The sequence below is a fragment of the Dendroctonus ponderosae genome, unplaced genomic scaffold (assembly GCF_020466585.1).
Source record: "Dendroctonus ponderosae isolate FM_Combo_2020 unplaced genomic scaffold, Dpon_F_20191213v2 Dpon_F_20191213_7, whole genome shotgun sequence".
Taxonomy (NCBI): Eukaryota; Metazoa; Arthropoda; class Insecta; order Coleoptera; family Curculionidae; genus Dendroctonus; species Dendroctonus ponderosae.
In genome coordinates this window covers 3320451-3343709 of record NW_026018916.1, presented here as the reverse complement: position 1 = coordinate 3343709, position 23259 = coordinate 3320451, and the positions used below count along the sequence as shown (strand labels likewise).

At 37.1% G+C, this 23259-nt stretch overlaps 4 protein-coding genes across 10 annotated transcripts in view; 2 read left to right on the top strand and 2 right to left on the bottom strand.

Annotated features, from left to right (window-relative positions):
* The window catches only part of LOC109546218 (fat-like cadherin-related tumor suppressor homolog), a 174985-nt gene extending 168451 nt beyond the window's left edge, over positions 1 to 6534 (bottom strand). The window contains exon 1 of the mRNA XM_048668445.1: positions 6380 to 6534. The gene's annotated coding sequence lies outside the window, so the exon portion shown is untranslated. The remainder of the gene's footprint in view (positions 1 to 6379) is intronic.
* A 1737-nt stretch (positions 6535 to 8271) lies between these two features.
* LOC109546210 (phosphatidylinositol 3-kinase catalytic subunit type 3) lies at positions 8272 to 13764 on the top strand. Of its 2 annotated transcripts, XM_048668053.1 has the most exons (16): positions 8272 to 8456; positions 8513 to 8626; positions 8866 to 9054; positions 9111 to 9267; positions 9323 to 9481; positions 9537 to 9755; positions 11035 to 11207; positions 11260 to 11384; positions 11436 to 11591; positions 11645 to 11856; positions 11911 to 12126; positions 12210 to 12479; positions 12535 to 12832; positions 12886 to 13081; positions 13148 to 13291; positions 13353 to 13764. In XM_048668053.1, the coding sequence occupies exons 2-16, from the start codon at positions 8547 to 8549 to the stop codon at positions 13582 to 13584; spliced, it is 2826 nt and encodes a 941-aa protein (XP_048524010.1). In that variant the 5' UTR covers positions 8272 to 8456; positions 8513 to 8546; the 3' UTR covers positions 13585 to 13764. The 2 variants fall into 2 exon arrangements, with proteins under 2 accessions (XP_048524010.1, XP_019772642.1); XM_019917083.2 differs by lacking the exons at positions 8272 to 8456; positions 8513 to 8626; positions 8866 to 9054; ... (1 more) ...; positions 9323 to 9481; positions 9537 to 9755 and adding an exon at positions 10049 to 10937.
* LOC109546212 (crossover junction endonuclease EME1) lies at positions 13722 to 16193 on the bottom strand. Of its 2 annotated transcripts, none has more exons than XM_019917087.2 (7): positions 15446 to 16193; positions 15230 to 15387; positions 15025 to 15165; positions 14754 to 14969; positions 14488 to 14702; positions 14237 to 14432; positions 13722 to 13986 (listed from the first exon to the last, which is right to left on the bottom strand). In XM_019917087.2, exons 1-7 carry the CDS (start codon positions 15981 to 15983, stop codon positions 13819 to 13821), a joined length of 1632 nt encoding a protein of 543 aa, XP_019772646.2. In that variant the 5' UTR covers positions 15984 to 16193; the 3' UTR covers positions 13722 to 13818. The 2 variants fall into 2 exon arrangements, with proteins under 2 accessions (XP_019772646.2, XP_019772645.2); XM_019917086.2 differs by having other exon boundaries at positions 15230 to 15390; positions 15446 to 16134.
* A 190-nt stretch (positions 16194 to 16383) lies between these two features.
* LOC109546208 (myosin heavy chain 95F) overlaps positions 16384 to 23259 on the top strand; it is a 17598-nt gene continuing 10722 nt past the window's right edge. For all 5 annotated transcript variants that reach the window (XR_007281902.1, XM_019917080.2, XM_019917077.2 and 2 more), the window contains exon 1: positions 16384 to 16472. The gene's annotated coding sequence lies outside the window, so the exon portion shown is untranslated. The remainder of the gene's footprint in view (positions 16473 to 23259) is intronic.

Here is a 23259-nt window from a genome sequence, read left to right as displayed (position 1 = left end):
AAAGCGAAGTGAAAAGTAATGAAACAAAAACATCACTTAAAACGGCCTTTTTGAAACAATGAAAACAAGTTAAAAGAAACCTTTGCGACTTTTGTTCCGAGCCATTTCTTATTTAAAAGTCTGCCCTTTCGATCTCACATTTTATCAATGTAAGTAGTGCTGCTTGTTTACACGAGATTCAACAGCGTTTTTCATCCTGTTGAATTAAAATCAGTCAAATGTTGCAAGAAGATGTTTATTAATGAGACATTTGCAGGAAAATCGCATTTCGCAAAAAAAAACGGGGTTCGGAACACAAAAGCCATATTTTCAAGGTGCCCCCTTTTCCGTGATTTATTCTTTTATAATAACAAAGAAACGGCGTTGACATAGAGGCTAAGCGAAAGCCATTGTTATTTCATCGCCTCAAAGTCAGTCCGATCTTAAAGCTTTGAATGCATGATTTTTCCTGAATTATCCCAGAAATCTGGTTTAAAACGTATTAAAATTTTTTTTTAAACTCAACTGACGGATTTTTGCTGCTTATTCTCTTAAGCATTGTATCACTTGAATACATTCAAATAGCCGCGTCCCTAATTTGTCCATCTTTGAGCTTTTGCTATTGTTTGTTACTTTTTGGGAAATATCCAGAATTTGAATTTGTTTTTTTAAAAATCGTGAGTTAAAAAACCGCAAAAAAATTGATTGAATTGATGCAATTGAACTGAAAACAATTAAATGAATGCTGTTCCGCCAGAGAAAAAAAGGTTGATGTATTAAAAATTGCCAGCACGCAAAGTCCTGAAAATGTACTAAAATGCTCACTAATTATGCAATTTTTAAATTACAGGTGGCAATCATTTTAATTGCCTATTATTATGGTAGCAGGATTTGCTGAACGTTTCGCTTCGCCTGCAATTTTTGGTTCTATTTTTTTTAATTCCCGTTTGTTTTGCAGGGTGTTAAATTAGGGTGAAAACGCGCATTTTCGCAAATTTAAAGAGACAAGCCAAAGGAGGCAAAGGTGAACGTTTTGATAAATGTTTTCCTTAAAAAAATTGGGCAGGAAAAATTAGATTCTCTGATTGACAGCCTCCAATATAAAAGGCTGTTGGTTTTAAATAAACTGCTTGTTTTGCAGTGCGTCGCTTGAATAATGTAATTTTCGAAGCTGGAAAGGCGCATATTAAACAAGAGACAAAAGAGAAAATGATGTTCGCTGGCGTTCTACTATCTAAAATGTATCAAAATGCAAAGTTGTTTGTTTAAGAAACGACTACCGCGTCGTTCGCTTTGACATCATTATACTAAAATGGGATTCATTGATGGCATTTTATGCAAACATTTCACTAATCTGGCGCAAAATGTGCAGCTAAAGAAACGATTTTTCTTCCCGATCTGAAGTGGTTACTTCATCAAACCGCCCTCCCGGCCATCTGAATAACAGTCCAAATACACATCCAATCAAAGTGAGTGCTGAAAGAACGTGCCCCCAAAGGACAATAATATAAATAAACCCACTTGGAGATTTATTTATTCAATTTACCAGTGGGGTCGTCTAAATCCTAATTTAAGCTCAGATTGGGGACGATTTAATTGAGTGAAAGACAATGAAAAAATGCTTCCCGTGGACGACACTCCGGTCAGCATTCTCATTTGTTTTATCGCCAAGTAAGCTGTTTGCAAATTCGGACTTTTGCATTCTACAAGAGTTTGTGGTTTAATTAAAACTGTAGCCGGTAGGAAATTCGCGTCTTTTGCGTCTCAATGCAAATCCTTCTAGTATATACAAAACGGGTTATTTTGTTAATTGAACTGTTAAAACTGTCAACTGCACCGTTCCAATTGTGTGCTGCTAAATGTGCAATTTAAGCCTTTCAATGGCTTTTATTGTTCAGATCAGATTTTAAATGAATCCCTGAACATGCAAATTACTTGCTTGGTCAGACTAAAGCCGCAAATAAACCTACACTCTGGGCATTCTGTTTAATCAAACGAATCAAAAAATTTGCAAAACATCGTTATGTCGTTAAAAAAAATATTCGCTAAAAATCCCCGACTTGAGGATTGTTAAGCCAGCAATAATGACCGTTTAATACATTCTTTGGAATCACATCATTACACAAAGATATAGTCTTTCCTTAACTGTCCTGGACAACCACAATAAAAAAAATAACCGGCAACAATTTCCTTTCGTTAATTCTGGTTCTTATTGCTAGTTAAGGCCTGTAAGGTGAGTTGTAAAACTGCGTTTAATGAGTGCATCGTGGTTGAGTGATTTGGATTAATTTTGACTGCCATTTTTTTTTTAATTAAGCTTGTTTAACTGTTTATTTAACTTGATAAACTGGTCGCTGATCTCGGCCTGAAGTTATCCCAACATCAACCATATTCAAGTGATTTGTGGATTTTTTCAGCTGCGATTTTTTGCTTCAACTCTTTCAGCATATCGTAAAATCATTTCGAACGCAGTTCGCTCCCCGGAATAAACTCTAGGGTTCGGCCACGTGGCTGGAATATCAAGCATACGGAACAACTGTTAGTTTTAATAAAATTGTTTAGTCGAAATGGCAACGTCTCATAAAAGTTCTCGAGTTTTCCTATTTGTTTTCAAATTAAATTGTTTGTTATTGTTTCCCGACTGCTTTAAGTAGGGAGCAACTGGTTTAGGTTTTCATATGCGCTCTAAGGGAAATGATAGAAGATGAAGATACAAAGGAAATTAGAAAATTAACAAAAATTAAACAGTATTACAATTATTTATTTGGGCTTTTAGGTCGTGGTGTAAAAGAATTTATTCCTCACGTTTCGCAAGCACGAGCCGCTGGCATCTTCAGAGGTGGGCGAAAGAGAGAATCAAGTGATAGTGATTATAATATGGCTAAAAATACATCTAACGGAAAGTGATTTCAAATAGACTTGATAATGAAGAATTTTCAACGCCAGAAGCTGCGGATGAGACATGGAAAGTCCAATCGTTTAGATTTTTACAAACAACTAACGTTTCGCAAGCACAAGTGGCGTGCATTTTCAAGGGTGTTTTTGCTCTAACTTGACTGATTTTGATTTCTTCAAAACCGATCTGTTTCTGTCTCCGCAAAACAACCATATTCGAAATTGTTTAGTTTTTCGTTCTTTTAGGCAAAATCCCAAAAAACTCACCGTTTCTACCGCATTTATAGTGCCGACACTGGATTTAGCACTAAAAACTCTTAAACTTTCTTTTCAGTTGTGCCCGAAGGACTGGCCACTCCAAAACTAATAGAAACTAGGGAGTTTGTCGGGCTTTTCAGGGAAAGCTCGAAAAACTTGCGCTTTCTAACTCGAGCTTGCAAAACGTCAGAAAAAAATCTAACATCTCGAAAAACTTACCAGTTTCAAGCAGTGACCGCAAAGCCTCTTTTGCTTCTTTAAAAATAAGAAAATTATGAACAACAAATAAAGTATAAAATTGAAATAAAAAAATGCATCAAATTTCCGCTTCGACGCTTTCTCTAAAATTATGCAAACTCTTTCCCACCTGTGTCCATAATAAGTATGTGACTATGACAACTTCTACCTAACACCGATAAAACGCAGGAAAATCGTAAAAATCGCAATAAAACACCATCAAACTCACTGATCATAAACATTATTCGAGGAAATAATTTCGTGCACTTGAAAGAAGGAGCGACGCTTTGCTTGGCTCGATTCGGTTCTCAGGAAAAGGACAAAAAGGTTTTATGGCCTAATGTAAAAAATATTTTATTTCCGTGCAGAATGGTCTTGATGAATTAATGAATAATTATGAGCGTCGAGTATTAAAAGTTTTATGAGGGTAATCTGAAAATTAAGGGCAGGATAAGGAAATTATGAGGCATGGCATAGACGCGAAGAATATAAAACGACATACCTAATGTAATGGAAAAATTATAAATGTAAAAGTCTGTAAAGTCCAACTGATGGAATGTGTTGAATCGAATACAGGCGCGGACGCTTACAGCTCATTACTCATTTTCGCCCAGTTAACACAATGTTTAATATGCTAATCAGTGATTAATAAACTAGTTAGTGTTTTATAATATATACTTTGGTGTATTTTAGACGCGGCAATCATGACAGTATGAAAGATGAACACGCCATGCTATAATGCCTTTATTAACACACTGTATGCATTATCTTTTCTTCATATTTACATATAAATTACTTCTATCAAACGCTCAGAATCAAATGGCGCACGTCGACTTCTACACTATTTTGCGTGTTTCCCTTGCGCTATAAAGCAACATGACATTTTATTACTTTGCGATGAATATGTGAATATCCTCATTTGAACAGAGGCTTGATGAGAGTATGACACATTTTTTCAATCCCTTTAAAAAAACCCGCGTTGAATCCTAACGGTAATTTTTTACTGTCGTCTCAAAAAAATCGCCGTTTTTGTTTTCAATGCGACAAAATCTTCTGGTGTGGATATTCGGCTCGGCAACAGAACGTTTAGAATACAGAAAAGCTTAAAACCGTCGACCAACTATTAGTCAAGCCCTGACAAAGAAAAAGACCGTTTGTCTGGATCAGATTTTCTTATTTTTCCTGCACTCATGAGCGGTTCTTCGAAGGCGCATGCATTTTCCTTTCTTGTTTTTGCCGCAGATCGATTAATAAAACGTGCCTTTGTCACCGCGATGGTCGTTCGAAAATGCATATGTCAATAGCAAATAACCGATTATCCATATCCATTTAAATAAATGCGCGAAATTAATAGTCCAAGCCTGGCAATTCATCGGTCCCAAACGGTCACCTGGATAGGTGTAAATAACAAACACTTTTCCCCGTTAAATTGTTTTGTTTCGTGTCGAAATTTTGATTGATTTTCGGTTTAAATTTGTTTTCCCTGGGCTGAAATGTTTGGAAACCGTCAAGGTGAGGCAGGAAGAGCAGCAAGAAAGTAAGAAAGATCAAAAAGTGGCAACTAATCACTTGGCAAAACAAATTTAGTACTAATGAAAATTGGGCCGAAAATTTAACGGCAATAAACACACCAGATCGCATAAAATATAAATTTTATCGCTCGGGCCCCAATTTTCTATAAATCCGGTGCAATATAAACCAATTGATGGGTTAATAACTAACTAACTTTAAATATGGAAATTTTCACTGAATAAAGAGATAAAAATCGAACTATGTAACGGGTGAATGAAGCAATAAAGCAAATTACGGCCAAAACGGCCAGACAAGATCACAGGAAATATTTTTTTAAATTAATCAAAGTCTTTTGCTATCTCCCCTCTAGAACCAAAAAATATTGCACAAAATAAAATTGACGATTAATCAAATGCAGTAAAAAATAACAAAAATGGATCGGCAGCAACTAAATAAATTGAAGAATATTGCCGACAATTAATCTCGCAACTAAATAGAATGCGTACTGTATTAGTCCCGCTTGAAACTAGCTAGTTTTTTCGACTTTTAGGCCACCTTTGAAGGTGGAAGTCGTGCTTGCCGAAACGTTAGGAAGACGTTTTTTCACCTACAAGCCCGAAAAATTCCCGTGTAAGTTTTATGTATGTGAAAAAGGTTTTCTTGTGCCAATGCGCTTGGAAGACGATTTTTCATTAAAACATGTGTTTTTTTGATTTTTTAATTACAAAAAATAGGGATTAAAATTAATTTCGATTGCAATTTTACGATTTATTTTTCAAAAAAAGTTCTATAATTTACGGGTTGTTTCTCAAATTTCGCTCCGAATTTTCTTGACAAAAATCCATGCAATTCAATCCATAAAAGCCTTCATTGTCTTGTTTCACATTATTCAAATGCAATTGACACTTCAAGATCGAGAATTTGAAAAAAACAACTCGTAAAACGACTTGGCAAGTGTTATTTGCACTTGCCTCTGTTTAAAGGATTGCAAATCGATTTTGCTACGAGATTTGTATTTTTGGGCCAGTTCCAGCATAAAATGAGTATCATACTCTATGCAACGAAATAGGTAATATTTTTAGAAAAAGTGTCCCATCGACATGGTACTCATTTTCATCTAAAATTTACTCAAAAAACCGAAAGTGGCATTAGAAATTGAATTGCGCAAAATTTGTAAATTAATCAACCAAGTTCTCAAAGCAATTGGGTGCTGGCAAAGAAAACGCGCCCAATCAAGCGATGTGGAAAAACTCGAAACATTATTTTTTTAACATCAATTTTTTAATTGCGAAAATTGAGAAAAAAAAAGTAAAAATTAAAATTCCTCTTAAAATTTTTGAAAACTCTATCACGTGCACATAGAACATTGGAAATTTAAAAATAAAATTTTTGCAAATAAAATGTTTTCGTCATCTGAAGACACATTTTCTTCAAGCTTTGGAAAATTGATTCAAAACAGTCATTATATTAAAAATGATTTAGATGAAACTGCACTTACTTCACAATTCGATATCTTAAGCTTTTTAGACAGTCACTTGCACCAAACTAATCACGAAGTCAATCACTGCAAGTTTTCCGGTTAAAGAAAATTTGTCACTCGACCGGAAAATGTAAGTCGCGTGAAAATGTGCGTATTTTCCGGAGAAAAGCTGCAACAACCCGATGTCTGATGGCGTAGGTCGCACTGCCCATATTTCTGCAAGATTAGACCGGCGGAGGTCGGCATCGGGAAAAGCCGACTTTTCCGAGGTTAGACGAAATGTAAATCAACTATTTAGGAGCTTTTTCCCAAAAAATGAACCACCCGTTTTTGTCCTACAGAAACAATGATAGAAAAGCCCAAATCAGTGCCCAATTCAGGGCGCAATAAACAAAATTACTACTTACCTGAGAAGTCAACATTATTTACTTTATTTTCATAGCGAGAAGTCATATTTATTTCCATGGGTCAATAATAATAATGGAAAGTCGTTAGGTAAAGAATGAAATATATTTAAGTTTTCATTATGTTCAAGTAAAATTCCAGGCAGTTTCACTTCTAAAATCACTGTAACTTTAAGATTCACTAATTTTTCACAGAACTGTTATCTGTTTTCTGGAGAAAACCGATAAAACGGGAAATCTAATCTCATTAAATCAATTTAGGTAATTATCCGTGTTAGTGACAAAAAAAGTTCTATATGTATATACTTCGGTAGAGAATGCTATTAAAAGCCTCGCACATTATATCCAATGTCGCAATTAGGACATTGAACTGAACCAGGCTTTGTAGAATTTGTTGAAAAGTTTGATAAAGAAACAGGCATTTATTTTAAGAAGCAAAGTTCTGCAACTGAGGTTTAAGAACCTTATAGATGAAAAAATAACTGCTTTATGTTGGTGCCGGATTTAGGCTGAACTAAAATTCCTAAACCAACTGTATTAATTTCATAAATAAACAGCTTTCAATGGAAATTGGCACTTAAATCAGTTCTCAATGAAATCCACGTAACGATTTAATGCGGAGACCCTAATCGGATGGCGTCGCCCCGCCGTGAAAATTTCCAGAATCTGGTTATCCAGAATGATCGTAAATACCATAATCTGGCACAAACTCGGTTATTGTTAGTGCCCATAAAGCTTTGTTGTAAATAAACACAATAATTCTCCCTTTGTGAGATACCTGCCTATAATGCGCATCATACAGTCTTGAGCGCAATTATTTATTGAAATTTTTCATTTTCCAAGGCGAAAGCAAGCGATAATCGACATGATAGACTACATTAGGTACACATGAACTTGCCATAGCATTCCAGGATAATGCTTACTGCTAATTAACAGGCTTCGATTGTGTCAATGCGTTGGATTTAGGAATATCTGGATTTCAGGGTGCGATAAACGGAGAATTATTGAATATTTGGGTGTATCGAAGAACAGCAGTAAATAGTGTTAGTACAAAATTAGCGCTTTTTACTTTTAATAACCAGTATTTTCCATAATTTGACGGTGAGTCTCCAATTCCCGTAAAAAACGTTTGCTCTGAATTTTTTTYACTACCTGCTGTCCACAACATRAACTTTTGTTCTCAATATTGAAAACGCTCGAAAAATTCCTACAACTTTTTATTTATCSAAATAAAAAAATATCGTTTYCCACAGCAATTTTTAAAAATACGCTCAAATTMCAGACTACTCYSGCGCTGCCACATTTCCATATTTTTTCCAGATGAGACTATGGCGCGCGTTGAAGCRCCATGCGTTCCATCCCTGGCCTAACTAWTGGACTTGTCTCTGGCTTAGGTAGGCCCTGCCTTAGACGTCGGATAAAGTACATTGGAAGTTTATACCTGTGGCTTATACGTATTGTAAGCACAAAATATCCCCCCTATGTATGTATGGGGGTATGTTCTGTGATTGTAAGTACGGATTGGAAGTTCTRTTTGTATGGAACGCCGCAGATCTTAGTGGGGGAGATATAGCTGGCGTTTCGGTTGAAGCTGCTACTTGAGAAGTGGCGGATAGAGTTCGCCACAAGACGTACATTGATGGCAATTGACAGTGTCAATTTGATACTGACATCCTGACATTTTACCGACTGTATTTACAAACAGTGCTATAAAAAATATAGAATTATTAGTTATCCCTTTTTCTAGACTAAAACGGCGTTTAAACGGTTTTATACTTAATATGGACGAGTCAGATAGGCTAAGTGATAAGTTCCATTACATCTACAGCTCAGACATCGAGACAAAAATCCAGGTGAAAATGTAAGTTTTTCTGGCTAAAACCCCATTTATTGTTAGTAATTTACACAATTATTGCATTGCTACTGCCAACCTGTTGTTTGATTATCAAGCTTTGTACTTTACACAACTGGTTCCACTTGGTTCGAAACTTACCAATTTGAGCCTAATTCCATTAAATCTCCTTCAAACATTGCTATTTTGTTATCCTTCAAACCGTGCCGAGGCAGTTCCAAAATATTCTAAATTCAAGCCTGTTCCAGTGGAAGCCTGGATGGTAGAAGACTAAAACCAACCTACGAGGAGCTTTTAAGAGAGCCCCATCTAAAGTTTTCCAATGAAATTCGGGATGGGTGTTCTGATTTAATGGTTGAGTGTCAAATATGGGATAACAACGAGCCGCTCTGTCTACCAGTTGGGACTGAGCACAAGCCATTCACTAATGGCTGGAAGTAAGACCAATTCTAAATGCTCTAAAAGCTCTTGTAAGAATGTAAATGCATTCCAGTTGGAATGAGTGGTTGCACATCCCGCTGGAGTTTTGCGATTTGCCTCGAACCGCTCAACTAGCCTTATCGGTGTTCGATTGTGGGGGCCCTGATAAGTTGATTCCAGTCGGAGGCACCACAGTGTCTCTTTTCAGTAAACATGGCATGTTCAGAGAGGTAAAAACCGCAAAAATTGTATCCCAACTAGATTAATTCATATTCACATGTTTAGGGAATGTTGGATCTCAGAATCTGGCCCAATGTGGTTGCAGATGGCCACACCCCTACTACAACCCCCGGTAAAGGACATGACAAAAACGATCCGTCTACATACGAAATGTGGAAGCTGGATAACTTAACCGAACGATATAGAAACGGGCACATTCACAAGGTATGGGGGATTTAAAGCAAAAAATTTTCATCATCATCGCTTTTAATGAATTCAGGTTGACTGGCTGGACAGACTAACGTTCAGAAAATTAGAAAATACGTATGCCAATGAAAAGAAAGCCTCCAATCACATGTATCTAACTGTAAAGTTTCAAAAATTCGCTGTGAACAATACGGCGTATCATGTGGTTTATTTCGAGCAAAACGGTGAAGATATTCACACGTTTAAACCGAATGCTGATTTGGTTTTTGTTCCTGATCCTGAAATAGGAAAGGTGAGTTACATACAGTCCCTTTGATGTAAGTTTGCAATTTGGGGCGACTATAATTGCTGATTGTTGAAGGTTTTATTTGGATTTTTATTTTGGAAGTTTTCAAAAAGTATTATTTCCGCCTCAATCACGGTTAACTTTACTCTCGTATCATGTCTAGTTCCCAACATTCCCAAAAGCTTCGCATGCTTTATTTCATATGTAATAATTGTAGAAATCGGCTTCAAAGGAGGACGTTATATAATTCCGCTTAATTGGCAGTATGCACACCATAAACAAATTCTTGAATACATTAAGTGGGCCACTAGGTCAACTGGTTTGCAAATTTCCATCAGTGTCTTCGTTCACCAGAAACCGTCATCGTTGTAAAGCCCAGATAGATAAGAATATCAGTTGAAAAATGAACTTAATTTATTTCTAATTTTGCGATAGCTAGAACAGTTTGTTGGTTTATCATATTGATAAGCGGTTTTATTACGTGGTGTATACTTTTTTTGACTGTCGCGTCCGCCAGCGGCAGCAACTTAAGTGTTATTTAATTCAGTCTATTGTTATTCCAATATTTATTGGGATTGTGGAGTTTATTGGCGAGATAATGAACCATATGCGTATAGTGAATGTGAAGTTATTACAGTTGTAGGCTAGAATTATGTGAATTAATGCGCGACCAAGCCAGTAGAAATCATCATGAATTTTTCGCAATTTAAGGACGTCGGCAGTTTTAATTGTTTCTTTGCCCATTTTCACCAATATTCGTCCAGTTGTTTAAAACCAATGTAAGCCCTAAAACTTGCCATTATTATGTCCAAAGCTTCCAACTTATGGGCCGCAATGACTACGAAATTAACTTCACAAAAATCCAAATCAGTCACCACTAACAAAACAATTCAGTGCCAGTTATGCGAACATGTAGTGAAATCCAGTGCAGTGAAATGCCTGAATTGTAATCGTTACCTTCACAAAAAGTGCCTGGAACGAGCATGCATGTTGTTCGATGTTAGTGAAACTAATTGGGAATGTCGCGACTGTGCGAACTCAAGTCCCACCAAATTTGCCTTAAGTATGGTTAAAAAGGAAAACGAAAGTCTTAAACATCAGGCGGATATTCTGTCGAAATTAGTCAGTGAACTCGATCTGGTCAATTGTCTACAACGCGAGAAGATTGATCAATTTATGGGGCCAGATGTAAGTTGGGAATCTTTCAGGGTTTCCTGGTTTACTCGACCTAAAATTGCAGCTCAGAAAATGTTCAGGAGATTTTTAACAACCAATTTGTCCGCAGGAAAATTTAGTGGAACGCAAACATCACATGCTGGCCCGGTCTGTGCGAAGTGGCCACAATGATAAAGATGCAAAACCCAATGCCGCAGTAAGAGATATTTTAAATAAAATCGTCTCTTATCCTCCAACTCAGCAACTGTCCAGCGAAGAGCAGGACCATGTATGGAAATTCCGGTAAATTTCATTACGCGTGGGATACAAACAGTCGCTCATTAGCCTATTGTAGATTCTACCTAAGCACGCAAAAGAAAGCATTAGCAAAGTTCCTAAAGTGCGTTAATTGGCGTCATCAGAATGAGGTTCGCCAAGCATTGCACCTTATTGATATGTGGGTTCCCATGGACATTGAAGGTGCGGCTCTAACTCAGTTATAGAAAAATATTTACAAATGAAACATTTCAGACGCTTTGGAACTTCTTAGTCCCAACTATACAAATCCGGCCGTTCGCAGATATGCGATAAGCCGCTTACAGCAGGCTCCTGATAATGAAATTTTGCTCTATTTACTGCAACTTGTACAGGCATTGAAATATGAAAGTTTTGCCACCATTAAAGAAGGTACAATGTTTAAAAATGAGTCAATCGAAATGCAAACTCCTGATTTGTTTCAGGATTTGCGAGGCTGGCATCCGGATATGACGTGTATTCTATAACGGAAGAAACCGCCAACAATTGCCTGGAGAAGAAAGATTCCAAAGACAGCAACTGCACTGTTACAACTGAAACAGTATTACAAAAATCGTCCAGTTATAATAATGCTGATGAGTTAGCTTCTTCAGTAGATAACAGTGTTGTTGAGGAAGAAACTGTGCCAGTTCAAGCGGTAACTTTTTATACTTGCTTTTCTTGCGATGTTCTTTTAAAATATGTTTTTTAGACAACCCAACATGTGGTTCCCTCCATAGTTAAAAACGTTTGCACCGAATCAGGAAACACGGACACTCTTCGAAGCAACATGTACGAAGAAGAAGACATAAATGATTTGGCGTCTTTTCTGATTTCCCGAGCTTGCAAAAATTTCACTCTGGCCAATTACTTCTTTTGGTATTTGCTGCTTGAATGCGAAGACCAGGAAGGCACCGTTAAGCAAGATGTAAGAAATAGATACCTTATACGGTCGAGAGAAAAACAGAATTTTTTTTCTGAAACCCCATCTGATCTAAATATTTTGTTTAGGAGGACGTTCGCAACATGTACGTAGCAGTGATGAAGACCTTTTCGCAAACGCTGGCGAAAGGCACTGAAGCCATGCAGAAAAAGCGCGAAACTTTAACAAAGCAGCAGAAATTTATCGATAAACTTGTACACTTAATTAAAACCGTATCAAGAGAAAATGCGTATAGATCTGCAAAAATTCAAAAACTCAAAGACTTACTGGCCGATCCTGATGCGTTCAAGTATAATTTTTCCAAGTTTGACCCGATTCCGCTGCCTCTAGATCCAGAGGTAAAACCGCACGCTTCAAATAATTTAATTTTTTTAATTTTCTAAGTAATTTCAGGTGATGATCACGGGTATTATTCCTGAAAAAGCCATGCTGTTCAAGTCGGCCTTAATGCCAGCCAGGCTCAACTTCATAACTAGTGAAGGCACAGAATACGTGGCTATTTTCAAACTCGGAGACGATCTGCGGCAGGATCAACTGATTCTACAGATGATCACCCTAATGGATAAGCTACTAAATAAGGAAAATCTGGATCTTAAGCTGACACCTTATAAAGTATTGGCTACGAGTACAAAGCATGGGTTTGTGCAGTTTATTCAGTCAACCACTGTTGCTGAAGTGCTGGCTTCCGAAGGTATAGTTATAAAAGCTTTTGATTGAAAATGCTTAAACAAAAAGTTTTTTTAGGCAGCATCCAGAACTACTTCAGGAAAAATCACCCACAAGAAAACGCGCCTTATGGGATACAACCTGACATAATGGACGCCTATATACGGTCATGTGCTGGATATTGTGTAATCACATATTTATTAGGGGTCGGAGACCGACATCTGGACAACCTGCTGCTTACCCAAGATGGACGGTTGTTTCATATAGATTTTGGGTAAGGACCATTAATTACCTCTAATAAATATATATTTTTTTTATTTATATATATTTTTAAATTTAGGTACATTCTGGGTAGAGATCCCAAGCCATTGCCACCTCCAATGAAACTAAGTAAAGAAATGGTTGAAGCAATGGGTGGCATCAACTCGGAGCATTATCAAGAGTTCAAAAAACTCTGCTATACGGCGTTTTTGCATCTAAGAAGGTGGATAACCAATTAACACTAAATCAGTCCATGTATTCTCTAAAGCAACTGATATTTTCAGGCACGCAAATCTAATGCTGAACTTGTTTTCCTTGATGACAAAAGCTAGCGTACCAGATATAGCCTTGGAACCGGACAAAGCCGTTAAGAAAGTTCAGGATAAGTTAATGTTGGATTTAGGCGATGAGGAAGCTGTGCATGAGATCCAAAATTTGATTGATTCGTCTGTTACTGCTGTGATGGCTGCTATTGTAGAACATTTACACAAAATTACACAGTACATGAGGAAATAAGGTTGGTACTTGACTTTGCGTGAAATTTTTCAACCGAATGGTCTTATATGCCGCAGAAACATACGAATCCTTACTCAGAAAGGTTCAAGGGATTTTCGGTTGTACGATAATTTTTAAATTAATTAAATTTGCTGAAAGACTGTCCTAGGTATAAGATTTAATAGATTTATTTACATCTAATTAGCATGTTCTATTAATAATTCCTCTGATTAAATGTGATGGATATCTATGGCTTTAATTGCTAATGGAAACATTGTCTTTGGAGAAAAATACCTTATACACTTTCTTACTAAGCTCAGGCCCCAGTTTTCTGGGACGATCTAGTGGATCTGCTCTTCTCCTAACTAAGATATTTTGCAGCAATAATTCCCGGGATTTCTCATCGTCACAGGATTTATACGCCTAAAATTTTACTGAGTTTTTTCAAATTCACAACGGGAAAATCCAATAATTTTCTACTAACGCATGGGGATATTTTAAGAGAGAAACTAAGGTAAACTGAGTTAGATTTTCGCGACTGAGTTTTGCGGGGTTTTAGGCCTAAATTCCTAAAAACCACCAGGATAACTTTCTAACGTAAAAGCTTCTTGAACGAAAGCAATTACATGCTCTAAAGCAACTTCGATTTTTTTTATTAATGAATACCCCTTACCTGAATTAATGAATGTAATGTCGGATAAACAGAAGTAATGGCTTCTGCTGTTTCCAGACTAGCCGAGGGAAAGATTACTAGGCATTGGCTCCACAAGCGGAATAAACCATTGCCATCTTTATCTATGGGCACGCAGTCTCTGTTATTTACCGCAAAATATTCATTCTCGGCTTGCAAAGCGTTCGATTTGGATAGTCTGAAAATGAATGTTTGTCTTGTTTATTCAATTATTGCGGACAGTCCTTTTTTACCTTTCGGCCCTATTTGCCACGGATTTTGTGCATTCGATCACAAACCCCACTAAGTCTTCGATCATTTCCAAAAGGCGAACATAAGTAGATTTGCAGAAAAATTGCAGCTCAACCAGCTTTTTGTCGATTTCTTTTTTAGGTATTTTCGGCAAATACTTAAACGGTATATTCCCAGCAGGTCTGGTTGATCTGTCTGGGGCGTCTGCTACTGCATTCTACGAGCGAAATGAGTTATGCATATATTAGAGGCAAATGGTTTTTAAAACCTTGAAATCCTTATTTCTTTGACTGTCTAGGTATTTGTAGTAACTTCGCAGCCCCATTACTGCTATAGTGAGGTGCTCTATTTCCGGCAAGATCAGTAAAGACTGAATATGGGCCGTTAGAGTATTGTTGGAAATATGCTCAATAAATTCGGCTACTTCAATTATTAACATGTACTGCTTTTCAGGTTCGTTCAGGCTGTTGCTTGATTGGCCAGTCTGGAAAAAGTAGTAAGTAACTCAAGTTCTGAACTCTTTAGTTGCGAATATTCACTGGATTTTTTGTCCAGGAAATTAAATTTGGCCTTATTTGTTTGGATACTGCAAATTTGTAGTATCCACAAGTTAATCCGGTTTCTAATACTTTTCCGTACGACTTGTTCGATATTTCTTCGTCAATGTTAACTGTTAGGTCCTGAAATGCGAATTACTAATAACGTGTTGAGTCACAGTGTCCAATGGTGAAAGCTTCACTGTACCAAAATCCGCTCAGGGTGGGTGAAATACTTCACGTTTTTTAAGGCGTTCTTCACTTGCTTTCGATTTTCCTTCTCCACTTCCTTTTGCTCGCGCTTTTTTGCCTTTTCGGCCTCTTTTTCCGCGGACGTTTGTCTTCTGCCCCTCTTTGTTTTAGGAGCTTCTATAAACACAACACCCTAAAATGACCATTAGCTATTATAAGAGGCTGGACTAACCGTCATTGTCTTCATCCAGAGTCACTTTCGGTTGGGAATTTGACTCACTGGACAGTGTATTGGCTTTGAAATTATTCTTCCACATTTCCAATTCAGCATTGAGATCGCATTCAGCTGCATCTTCAAGTTCCACGTCTGAGCGATGCTCACTAATTCTGATAGGTTTTTCAGTGGTTAATAGCGACTGAAGTTCTTTGCTAAAGGTCTGCTGGCGCGTGGCCTCCGCCTGACTGATCTGAGTGAGAATAACATCAGAATCGCCGGAGTCTTCCAGGAAGTCTGCAGCTGAGAAGTTGATTTGCCAGGAGGGTTTAGTGCTAGTCACTGTACTGGTTGCTTGATATCGGCTTTCTACTGGCTCACATACGCTCTCTGCGTCGGAAAAGTCGTCCAAAGAGTAAATATTCAGCCCGGGTCGTTTGGATGTTGAAGGGTGGGCATTGTGGTCCTCGTTTGAGTAGTTTTTCAGAATTTTATTCAGTTCATCTTTATCAACAATGACTGTGTCATCGGAGTCTGCTAAACTTTCTTCGTTCATTGTTTATTATATAAACGGCAAATTGGCTTGATAAATAAACATTGTCTTGCTGTTTACTAGTTTGACACATTGATTCTGAGGTTAGGTTGTATGGGACGTAAGTGATTTTACTGTTTAGGGAGGGAGCAGCTTTATTAGTGCTGACGTTCGCTGAATCCACATAACTGTTTGCTTGATATTATGCACTAATGCATAGTTAAATGGGCTTTCTTATGTTGCAATAAAAGCCCATGTTTTATATGGGATTTTTGAATTTGTTTGGCTAAGCTTCGATGTTTAAACGAATAATTTTGCTGGAAACACGTCACACGAATAATCCGGTTGGTGTCTGCTCTGACTGGGACTGTCAGTGTCCGCAGGCTGAACGCAAAAGTGAACAGAACGAAACCAGCCTCGTTTAGGTGGATTTCGTTGTATTTCCGTGCAAATTCAACAGGTGTTTCCGCGTTTAGTTCTTTGTTATAAACTTATGAAATTGTCATCAAACAGGTAAGCAATACTGTTAAGCTATTAATGTAGGTTCTGGTTCAGACTTCCCATTTTCTATAGACACGAATGTTGCAATTCAAAAGTACCAAGTCTTGTCCTGTTTTTTTATTCGCTCCGGTTTTCTGCTGCAATTTCGCTCTCAAGGTGTACAATTGCTGAATCAGTTATTACGCAAGCTGTAATAATTAAATTAGGTTTGTAATTGCAATCTGAACAAACCGTTTATACGCGAGCAGGAAGAAATTCCTGCATTTCATTTCGGTTTGATTAGGTGGCAGGAAAAGTAGCGACAAGGCTCAGAAATTTCGTCAAATTCCTTTGCCTGCTCTGTATATATATAGTCTGAAAGGATCGCTATCAACGATATTGTTAACTCACGTTTATTTTAATGCGTTATCAGTATGCTTACCTGTATCGTTTATTCAGTGTCGAAAGATGTATTAATCAGTACATACCTACCTAACTAACATAAAAGTGCCGAAAAGCACGTAGGAAAACTTCAATTTTACACAAGGACGCTAGGTTTTATCTTGGAAAATTGGCCTTCCAGCAGGGGTTTGTATTTCCGACTCTGCCAGCCACTCGTTTTTTTTGGGTAGCCGATATCTTAAAAACGGCAAATCTGAGAAACTTCGACCAAGTATCTGTACACTTTTTGTTCAGTACTAATAGGGTACTAATTCGGTCGTAAATGTGCATTTTAAGTTTAAGCCAATTTAAACGAAAAGCTTGAAATGCTGGAAAATTCGCTCCACAACTTGCAATTTTCCAATCACACCAATTCGCCTGATTTATGCCTACGACCAATAAGCACAAAATTTCCCACTTTAGTCTTGAATTAACTGTGACCTAATAGTTTAATCATGCATTTGTACATACAACGGTGTTAACTTGAAGTTGAATTTCAGGCTAGACTCATATCAAGATCAGGATAATTCCAATTGTGTTTCAGCTAAAAGGAAAACATCAATCCTCAAGCAATTACCAAGTCTAGCGGTTTTTTACCTTCACAGCTTATTAGGTAGAACGAAATTGTTACACTCTAATAACCGTTATTATTTTCACGGTTTATCGTCGTCTATTTACTATAAGATGTATAATATTTACCTGCTCATATTCCAGTCTCGCGAAACTTTTCCAGTTCCCGAATGCAGTTACGCAAACTTGAAATATGTGCATTTTCTGATCAAAAAACTCCCAAACATTTTAGTAATCCCATTTTCTTGCGTAATAATCTTGTAGGAGCTTGAAGGATTAATGTAGTCCCGATCGTGATCGATGGGTGATCGATCGGGACCTCCTGCTGGCCAATGTGAAACAGTTGGCTATTTGCATTCCTGGGGTGGCGTTTGAGAACGAAAAACCTCGTAATTTAATTTGGACACCTTCCAGTGTAAAACCACTTGTTATTTGTATTTATCCAATTCCAACTTGTGGTGATTTTGCATAACTCATTTCCATTTAATACCTATAACATTTTCCAAAGTCCCGTAATATTAGCATGTTCGTTCAATGCTAGATAACAACAAAAATTGATAGCGTACATTGTTTCAACATCGTGTGTATGTATGTATGAGTGTTACGAATGTTATTTCTAACTCAACAAGGAAACGTCGACAGCCTCTTGAGGTATTACCTACTTAAACTAATCCAAAGGTCTGATTTAATCTTGTGGGCATTAAAAATTCCGTTTTTCGCCTCCTAATCTCAGCCCGATAAAATTGCCAAAAACGGCTTCTAAATAAATACATGTTCACCAAATCCAAAGTTTGAGTAACTAAAGCACAGTTAGAGTGAATCATCAAGGCTAAACCAACGCAAAAACTAATAAGCTGTAATTATACATTGTGAAAGCCATAATTGTTCGAGCGACTGGCGAATAATAATAATAATAAAACTAGACCTGAGAGAGGACATATAGGGGCCTATGAATAAAGTCGCCTATTATTTTTAATGTTAATACATGTTTAAGAGGCAACAGATTTTTCTGTCGTTTGTTCCATCAAGAATACAGAAAAAAAATTATCCCACGTTAATCAGTTGCATGAGCAATAAATACTGTTGAAATAGTTGAAGTGTATTGTTTTATCCGCACGATAGGTATTTCATTGCGGAACCGTATAATTTAAATAATTATTTTGTGCGAACTGAATATACAGGGCATCTAGAAACTCGCAATCGTTAATTGTGTATCGCTCGGGCAGAAAAAGTAATCCCTTTGATACAAATATCAAATAAAATAAGTGATTCTATGATGAAATATCAAAATATTCCTTGCATTTTTTGCGCATCATTTCTTGCTTGATGTGTTATAAAATGTGTTGAAAATTATAAAATAAAAATTTAAAAGTTTTTGTTCGCTTAACAGATACAGAAGAAAATCAACAAAATTTTCAATTTCAAATTGACTATATTTTCCAAGGTAAAAGAGGTACAGAAAAATGTTTTATGCAAAAGTATCGGTATAATGAACGTTAAATAACGGGCCGTTTTGAGAATAAGGATACGGGGTCAGGTTAAAAAGTTATCGGACCTAAACCTTTTATTTTATGAAACACCCTGTATATTTTAATATAAAAGAGAAATTTTGAATTGATTGTTCAATAATACAGGGTGATTCAGAATTGGCGTCATTCCTCTGGAAGTGTTTTAGGAGTCCAGTAAAAAATTAATTGTTATTTAAAACTAGATGAGAAGGATGGCAGCAAATGTTTTTCAAGGTAATCTGACCAATTAACATTACCTGAATACCTTCATATGAAGTTTTCTTCCTAAAATTCATGCAAAAATTGAGTCCGTAAATATTGGCATGTCATTAAGGAACACCCTGTATATCCACATTGAGGAGGACCTTGGCGCCAGTCATATCATAAATTATATGTTCTAGCGTAATAAAAGAACGCTTGGCAACGTGCAAAGTTGCCACTAGCGTGACATAAAACCAGAGCAAAAGAAGAAGAGTACGAAAACACGACTGAGTGACAGCAATTTGTAACTCGCATGAAAACAAAGTTGAATTTCACGCTATTTTGTGATTAATAAAAACATAGAAAGAACGATAGTTTTTTCCAATGAGTAAAAGTGGTTATTCTACTAGAATCCTGTAACATTATTTCCTCCAGTCGAACTGGAGAAAAAAGTGAGCAGTAACTACAAAGGCAACAGGTGAGCTGCTCCTATTTCCATTGCAGTCCCGTAACAATTCCAGGAAATCTACCAATTTATCCCACAAGACAATCCTTGGTTCTAGTAGTTTAAATTAACGTCAGTAGAAACAATTAACGTTATTTATGCAAGCCAAAACAAACACCTCTCGTCATATTAATAACTTTTACAATTGCTAACTGCGAACTATGGACGTGGTCTTCAATTTAATTAACGTGAAGCGATTTTTCAAATATTTGGAGGAAGAAAAGGTAGAACTGAAAGAAAAAGGTAGACCATTACCAGACATTGTAATAGAAAAATCTGGTTTAAGTAGAGGCAAAAGTTATACACGTAAGTTCAATCGAGACATTTATTCGAAAAATGACTGGATTTGTGGTTGCAACAAACAGAACGCTTTATACTGTTTTCCCTGTTTACTTTTTGGTGGCGATAAAGCTTGGACGCGAGTGGGGGTCACCGATCTAGAGCACTTGAGTATGAAGATAAAACGACACGAAAACTCTAAAAGCCATCTTCATAATTGCTTGGAATTTGCTTTACTCGGTTCAACTAATATCATCGCTCAACTAGATTCTGGTTATTGGATAGAGGTGCAGAAACATAATGAAAGTGTGTCAAAGAATCGGTACATTTTATCAAAAATTATCAATTGCATAAAATTTTGTGGAGCTTTTGAATTGGCTCTTCGGGGGCATGATGATGTTGAGAGCGAAACTTCGGAGAATCCGGAGATATTTCGTGGCCTTATACATTTTTCGGCTGAACTAGATGCCACTCTCAGCGAGCATTTGAAGAATTCTTCGGTATTTAAAGGCACCTCCAAAGAAATACAGAACGATTTGCTACAGTGTATGCTCGAAGTTTGCCACGAGCAAATAATTGACGAAATTAATAATTCTTCATTTTTGGCGATCATGGCGGACGAAACCACGGATGTTGCGGCAAAATCTCAGATGGCAGTTATTTTGAGATACGTTCGCGATGGTGAGCCAGTTGAACGCTTTTGGAACTACCTAGTTCCTGAACGAGGTGATCCGGACACACTTAGTAACACAATTTTATCCGTTCTGGATCCTTTAGTGCAAAATTCACCCAACAAACTGATTTCACAAAGTTATGATGGTGCATCGGTGATGAGCGGCCAACATGCAGGAGTCCAAGCATTAATTAAAAAACAGTACCCCTGCGCTCACTATGTTCATTGTTATGCCCATCCGCTGAATTTGGTTATTTCCAAAGCTGCTTCCACAAATAGGCAGGTGCGCGTATTTTTCGGAAATTTGCAGGATATTCCTGTGTTTTTCAATAATTCACCCCAGCGAATAGAAGTATTGAACAGGATTGTGAACGGAATTTCTCCCTGCGCTACGACCCAATGGAACTTTAATATATGGACCATTAATGTGGTGTACGAAAATAGAAACGCTCTCATTGACTGTATGGATGAAATAGAAGAGCAATTCACCAACAGCACAGTTTGCAGTGCAGCCGCCTCTATTCGTCGTACATTAAATGACCCGATATTCAATTTTTGGTTGACTTTTTTCCATCATGTGATGCCCCACGTTGACATCCTCTATAATGAATTGCAGCAAAGAAACATCGACCCCACTCGCGTCAAAGACGCTATCGATAATTTTGAAAGCAATATCATTCAAGTACAAAACAATATTGATAACATCATTAGCGAAGCCTCGAATATCATTAGCTACGAGCCACCAGAAAATAAGCGCCATCGTCCATGGATTTCTGCTTTAGAAGTGTGTGAGGACATTATAAATTGTGCAAAGGACCGATTTCATTTTACAGAGCATCTAGTAGTTGCGTCACTCTTTTTCTCCGAACACTTTGGAGAGTATTACGGTAAATTTCCTGAGGAAAAACTCACTTCTGTATGTTCCTTTTATCCGACGCTTGATAGAGAACGATTACGAATTGAACTGTCTGTTATTTACTCAAGAAGCGATTGCAGGACATTAAACGGCGTACTGCCACTTCTGAAATTTATAATTGCAAACCATCTGGGCAACACGTTGAAAGAGACGAAAAAATTGCTCGAAATTGTGGTGACAACTCCGATGGCAACATCCGAGGCCGAACGATGTTTCTCAACGCTCAAACGAGTCAAAACCTTTCTGAAAAATTCAATGACCGAGGATGGCGCTGATCGTTTAACAGCCCTTTCCATGCTATCGGTTGAAAAAAAGTTTATCTCCGAAATTAACAATTTTAATGACAAAGTGATTACAAAATTTGCGAATAGACAAGAGCGTAGGATCGATTTAATTTATAAAAAGTAGATTCGTTTTGCAAAAGGTGTAGAACCCATGGGAAACTAAAACAGTATAAAGAAATCAGGAGGGAAATGAAACGGCCTACAATTATATTAAAAAAATAAGTAGCTTTATTACTTTTGCATGTATTTTTTATTTTGTGTTTTGTCGACTGTGGACATACCTATAAAATATACGCGAAAATAAATTTTACTAAACAGATTTTTCTTCTCTCATAAGAAAATGAGGGAATATATTTATACAACTGTAAATCTACCAAAATTATATATGTACATACATTTTTTCCTCACAATACGCAGATCTATGGATCCCTAGTCAACCGCTTAGAAGCGTTACGGTGATCAGTAATTCTTCTTTGCACTTTGTTAGCATGTACACGTTAATAGTACGGATAAAAGTGTTTAAATTCGAGACCCTCAAGCCTGTTTTCTGCTGACGCTAAAAACTACGGTCCTTTAACCCCATCCTACCTCCTAATAGGACAGTCTCGCTAGCTGCCCGGAAGGGGGATTTTTGGACACCAAACCTTCCCGTTCGTCTTGTTCTACCACTATTGTAACAGTATTTAACAACGCTTCAAACACGTCGGAAATCGACTATTTGGAAGCGGTTGTGTTAGTTGAAGATAAACAACCTCTATTGGATGGCATGAATCGACAAAGCCCCTTTGTTTAGAAGATTGCCAGCTGATTTACGTGTGTATATGCTGAAGACTGATATCCAAGAAAAGAAGACTTTAGTGCTTGTTCCAGTGGCTTTCGTCCAACTTGACTTTGATTTCATATTTAGAACAAGCAGGCGACATGTCACTCGAAAGTGCAAAGTTTCTGAAGAACTAAGTAAGACAAGAGGCAGATGAAGAGTGTGGGTGTGAGAATTTTTTTACCTTGAATGAATATCATGTGAAATTTCAAGCTGTTGTTAATAAAAACCATAAAACTCACGTTATGATTTTTCTTTAACTAAGGGGGGTTATTTATTATACGGGATGTCCCGTGACGTTGGTAGCTCAAGAGAGTGTCTTCCTCAGTTAATTTTAAATCGAAAATGCTTTGCACGCTTTTCCCATGACCCTCTACTCTCTATCCAACGATGCCAAAACGAATTCTGTGGCTCGAATGGTTCTTAAGAAACCTCGAAAAAAGCAGCGTCATGTTCAAGTGGATTTTGCAACTCAAAAAAAAATCACGCAAATCTAAAACTTCTTGAATTCAAGCCTTTTTTGAGAAGACTGCCAACATTTCCCCATCCATGGTTCACTTTCTAAAAAGGCCATTTATTTCTGTCTAGAACGATGTACAAATGAGCGTTCTTGCTCATTTTGC

Bases quoted from the DNA above. Each gene is read 5' to 3' on its own strand.
- LOC109546212 (XM_019917086.2), bottom strand. From the start codon at position 15,983: ATGAACGAAGAAAGTTTAGCAGACTCCGATGACACAGTCATTGTTGAT. The intron at 14,970-15,024 runs GTGAATATTCGC...TACTTTTTCCAG, and splicing joins TTTCCTGGACAAAAAATCCA to ACTGGCCAATCAAGCAACAG. The intron at 14,703-14,753 runs GTTTTAAAAACC...TTTCGCTCGTAG, and splicing joins AAAGAAATAAGGATTTCAAG to AATGCAGTAGCAGACGCCCC.
- LOC109546210 (XM_048668053.1), top strand. From the start codon at position 8,547: ATGGACGAGTCAGATAGGCTAAGTGATAAGTTCCATTACATCTACAGC. The intron at 11,385-11,435 runs GTGCGGCTCTAA...GAAACATTTCAG, and splicing joins GGTTCCCATGGACATTGAAG to ACGCTTTGGAACTTCTTAGT. The intron at 13,082-13,147 runs GTAAGGACCATT...TTTTAAATTTAG, and splicing joins TTGTTTCATATAGATTTTGG to GTACATTCTGGGTAGAGATC.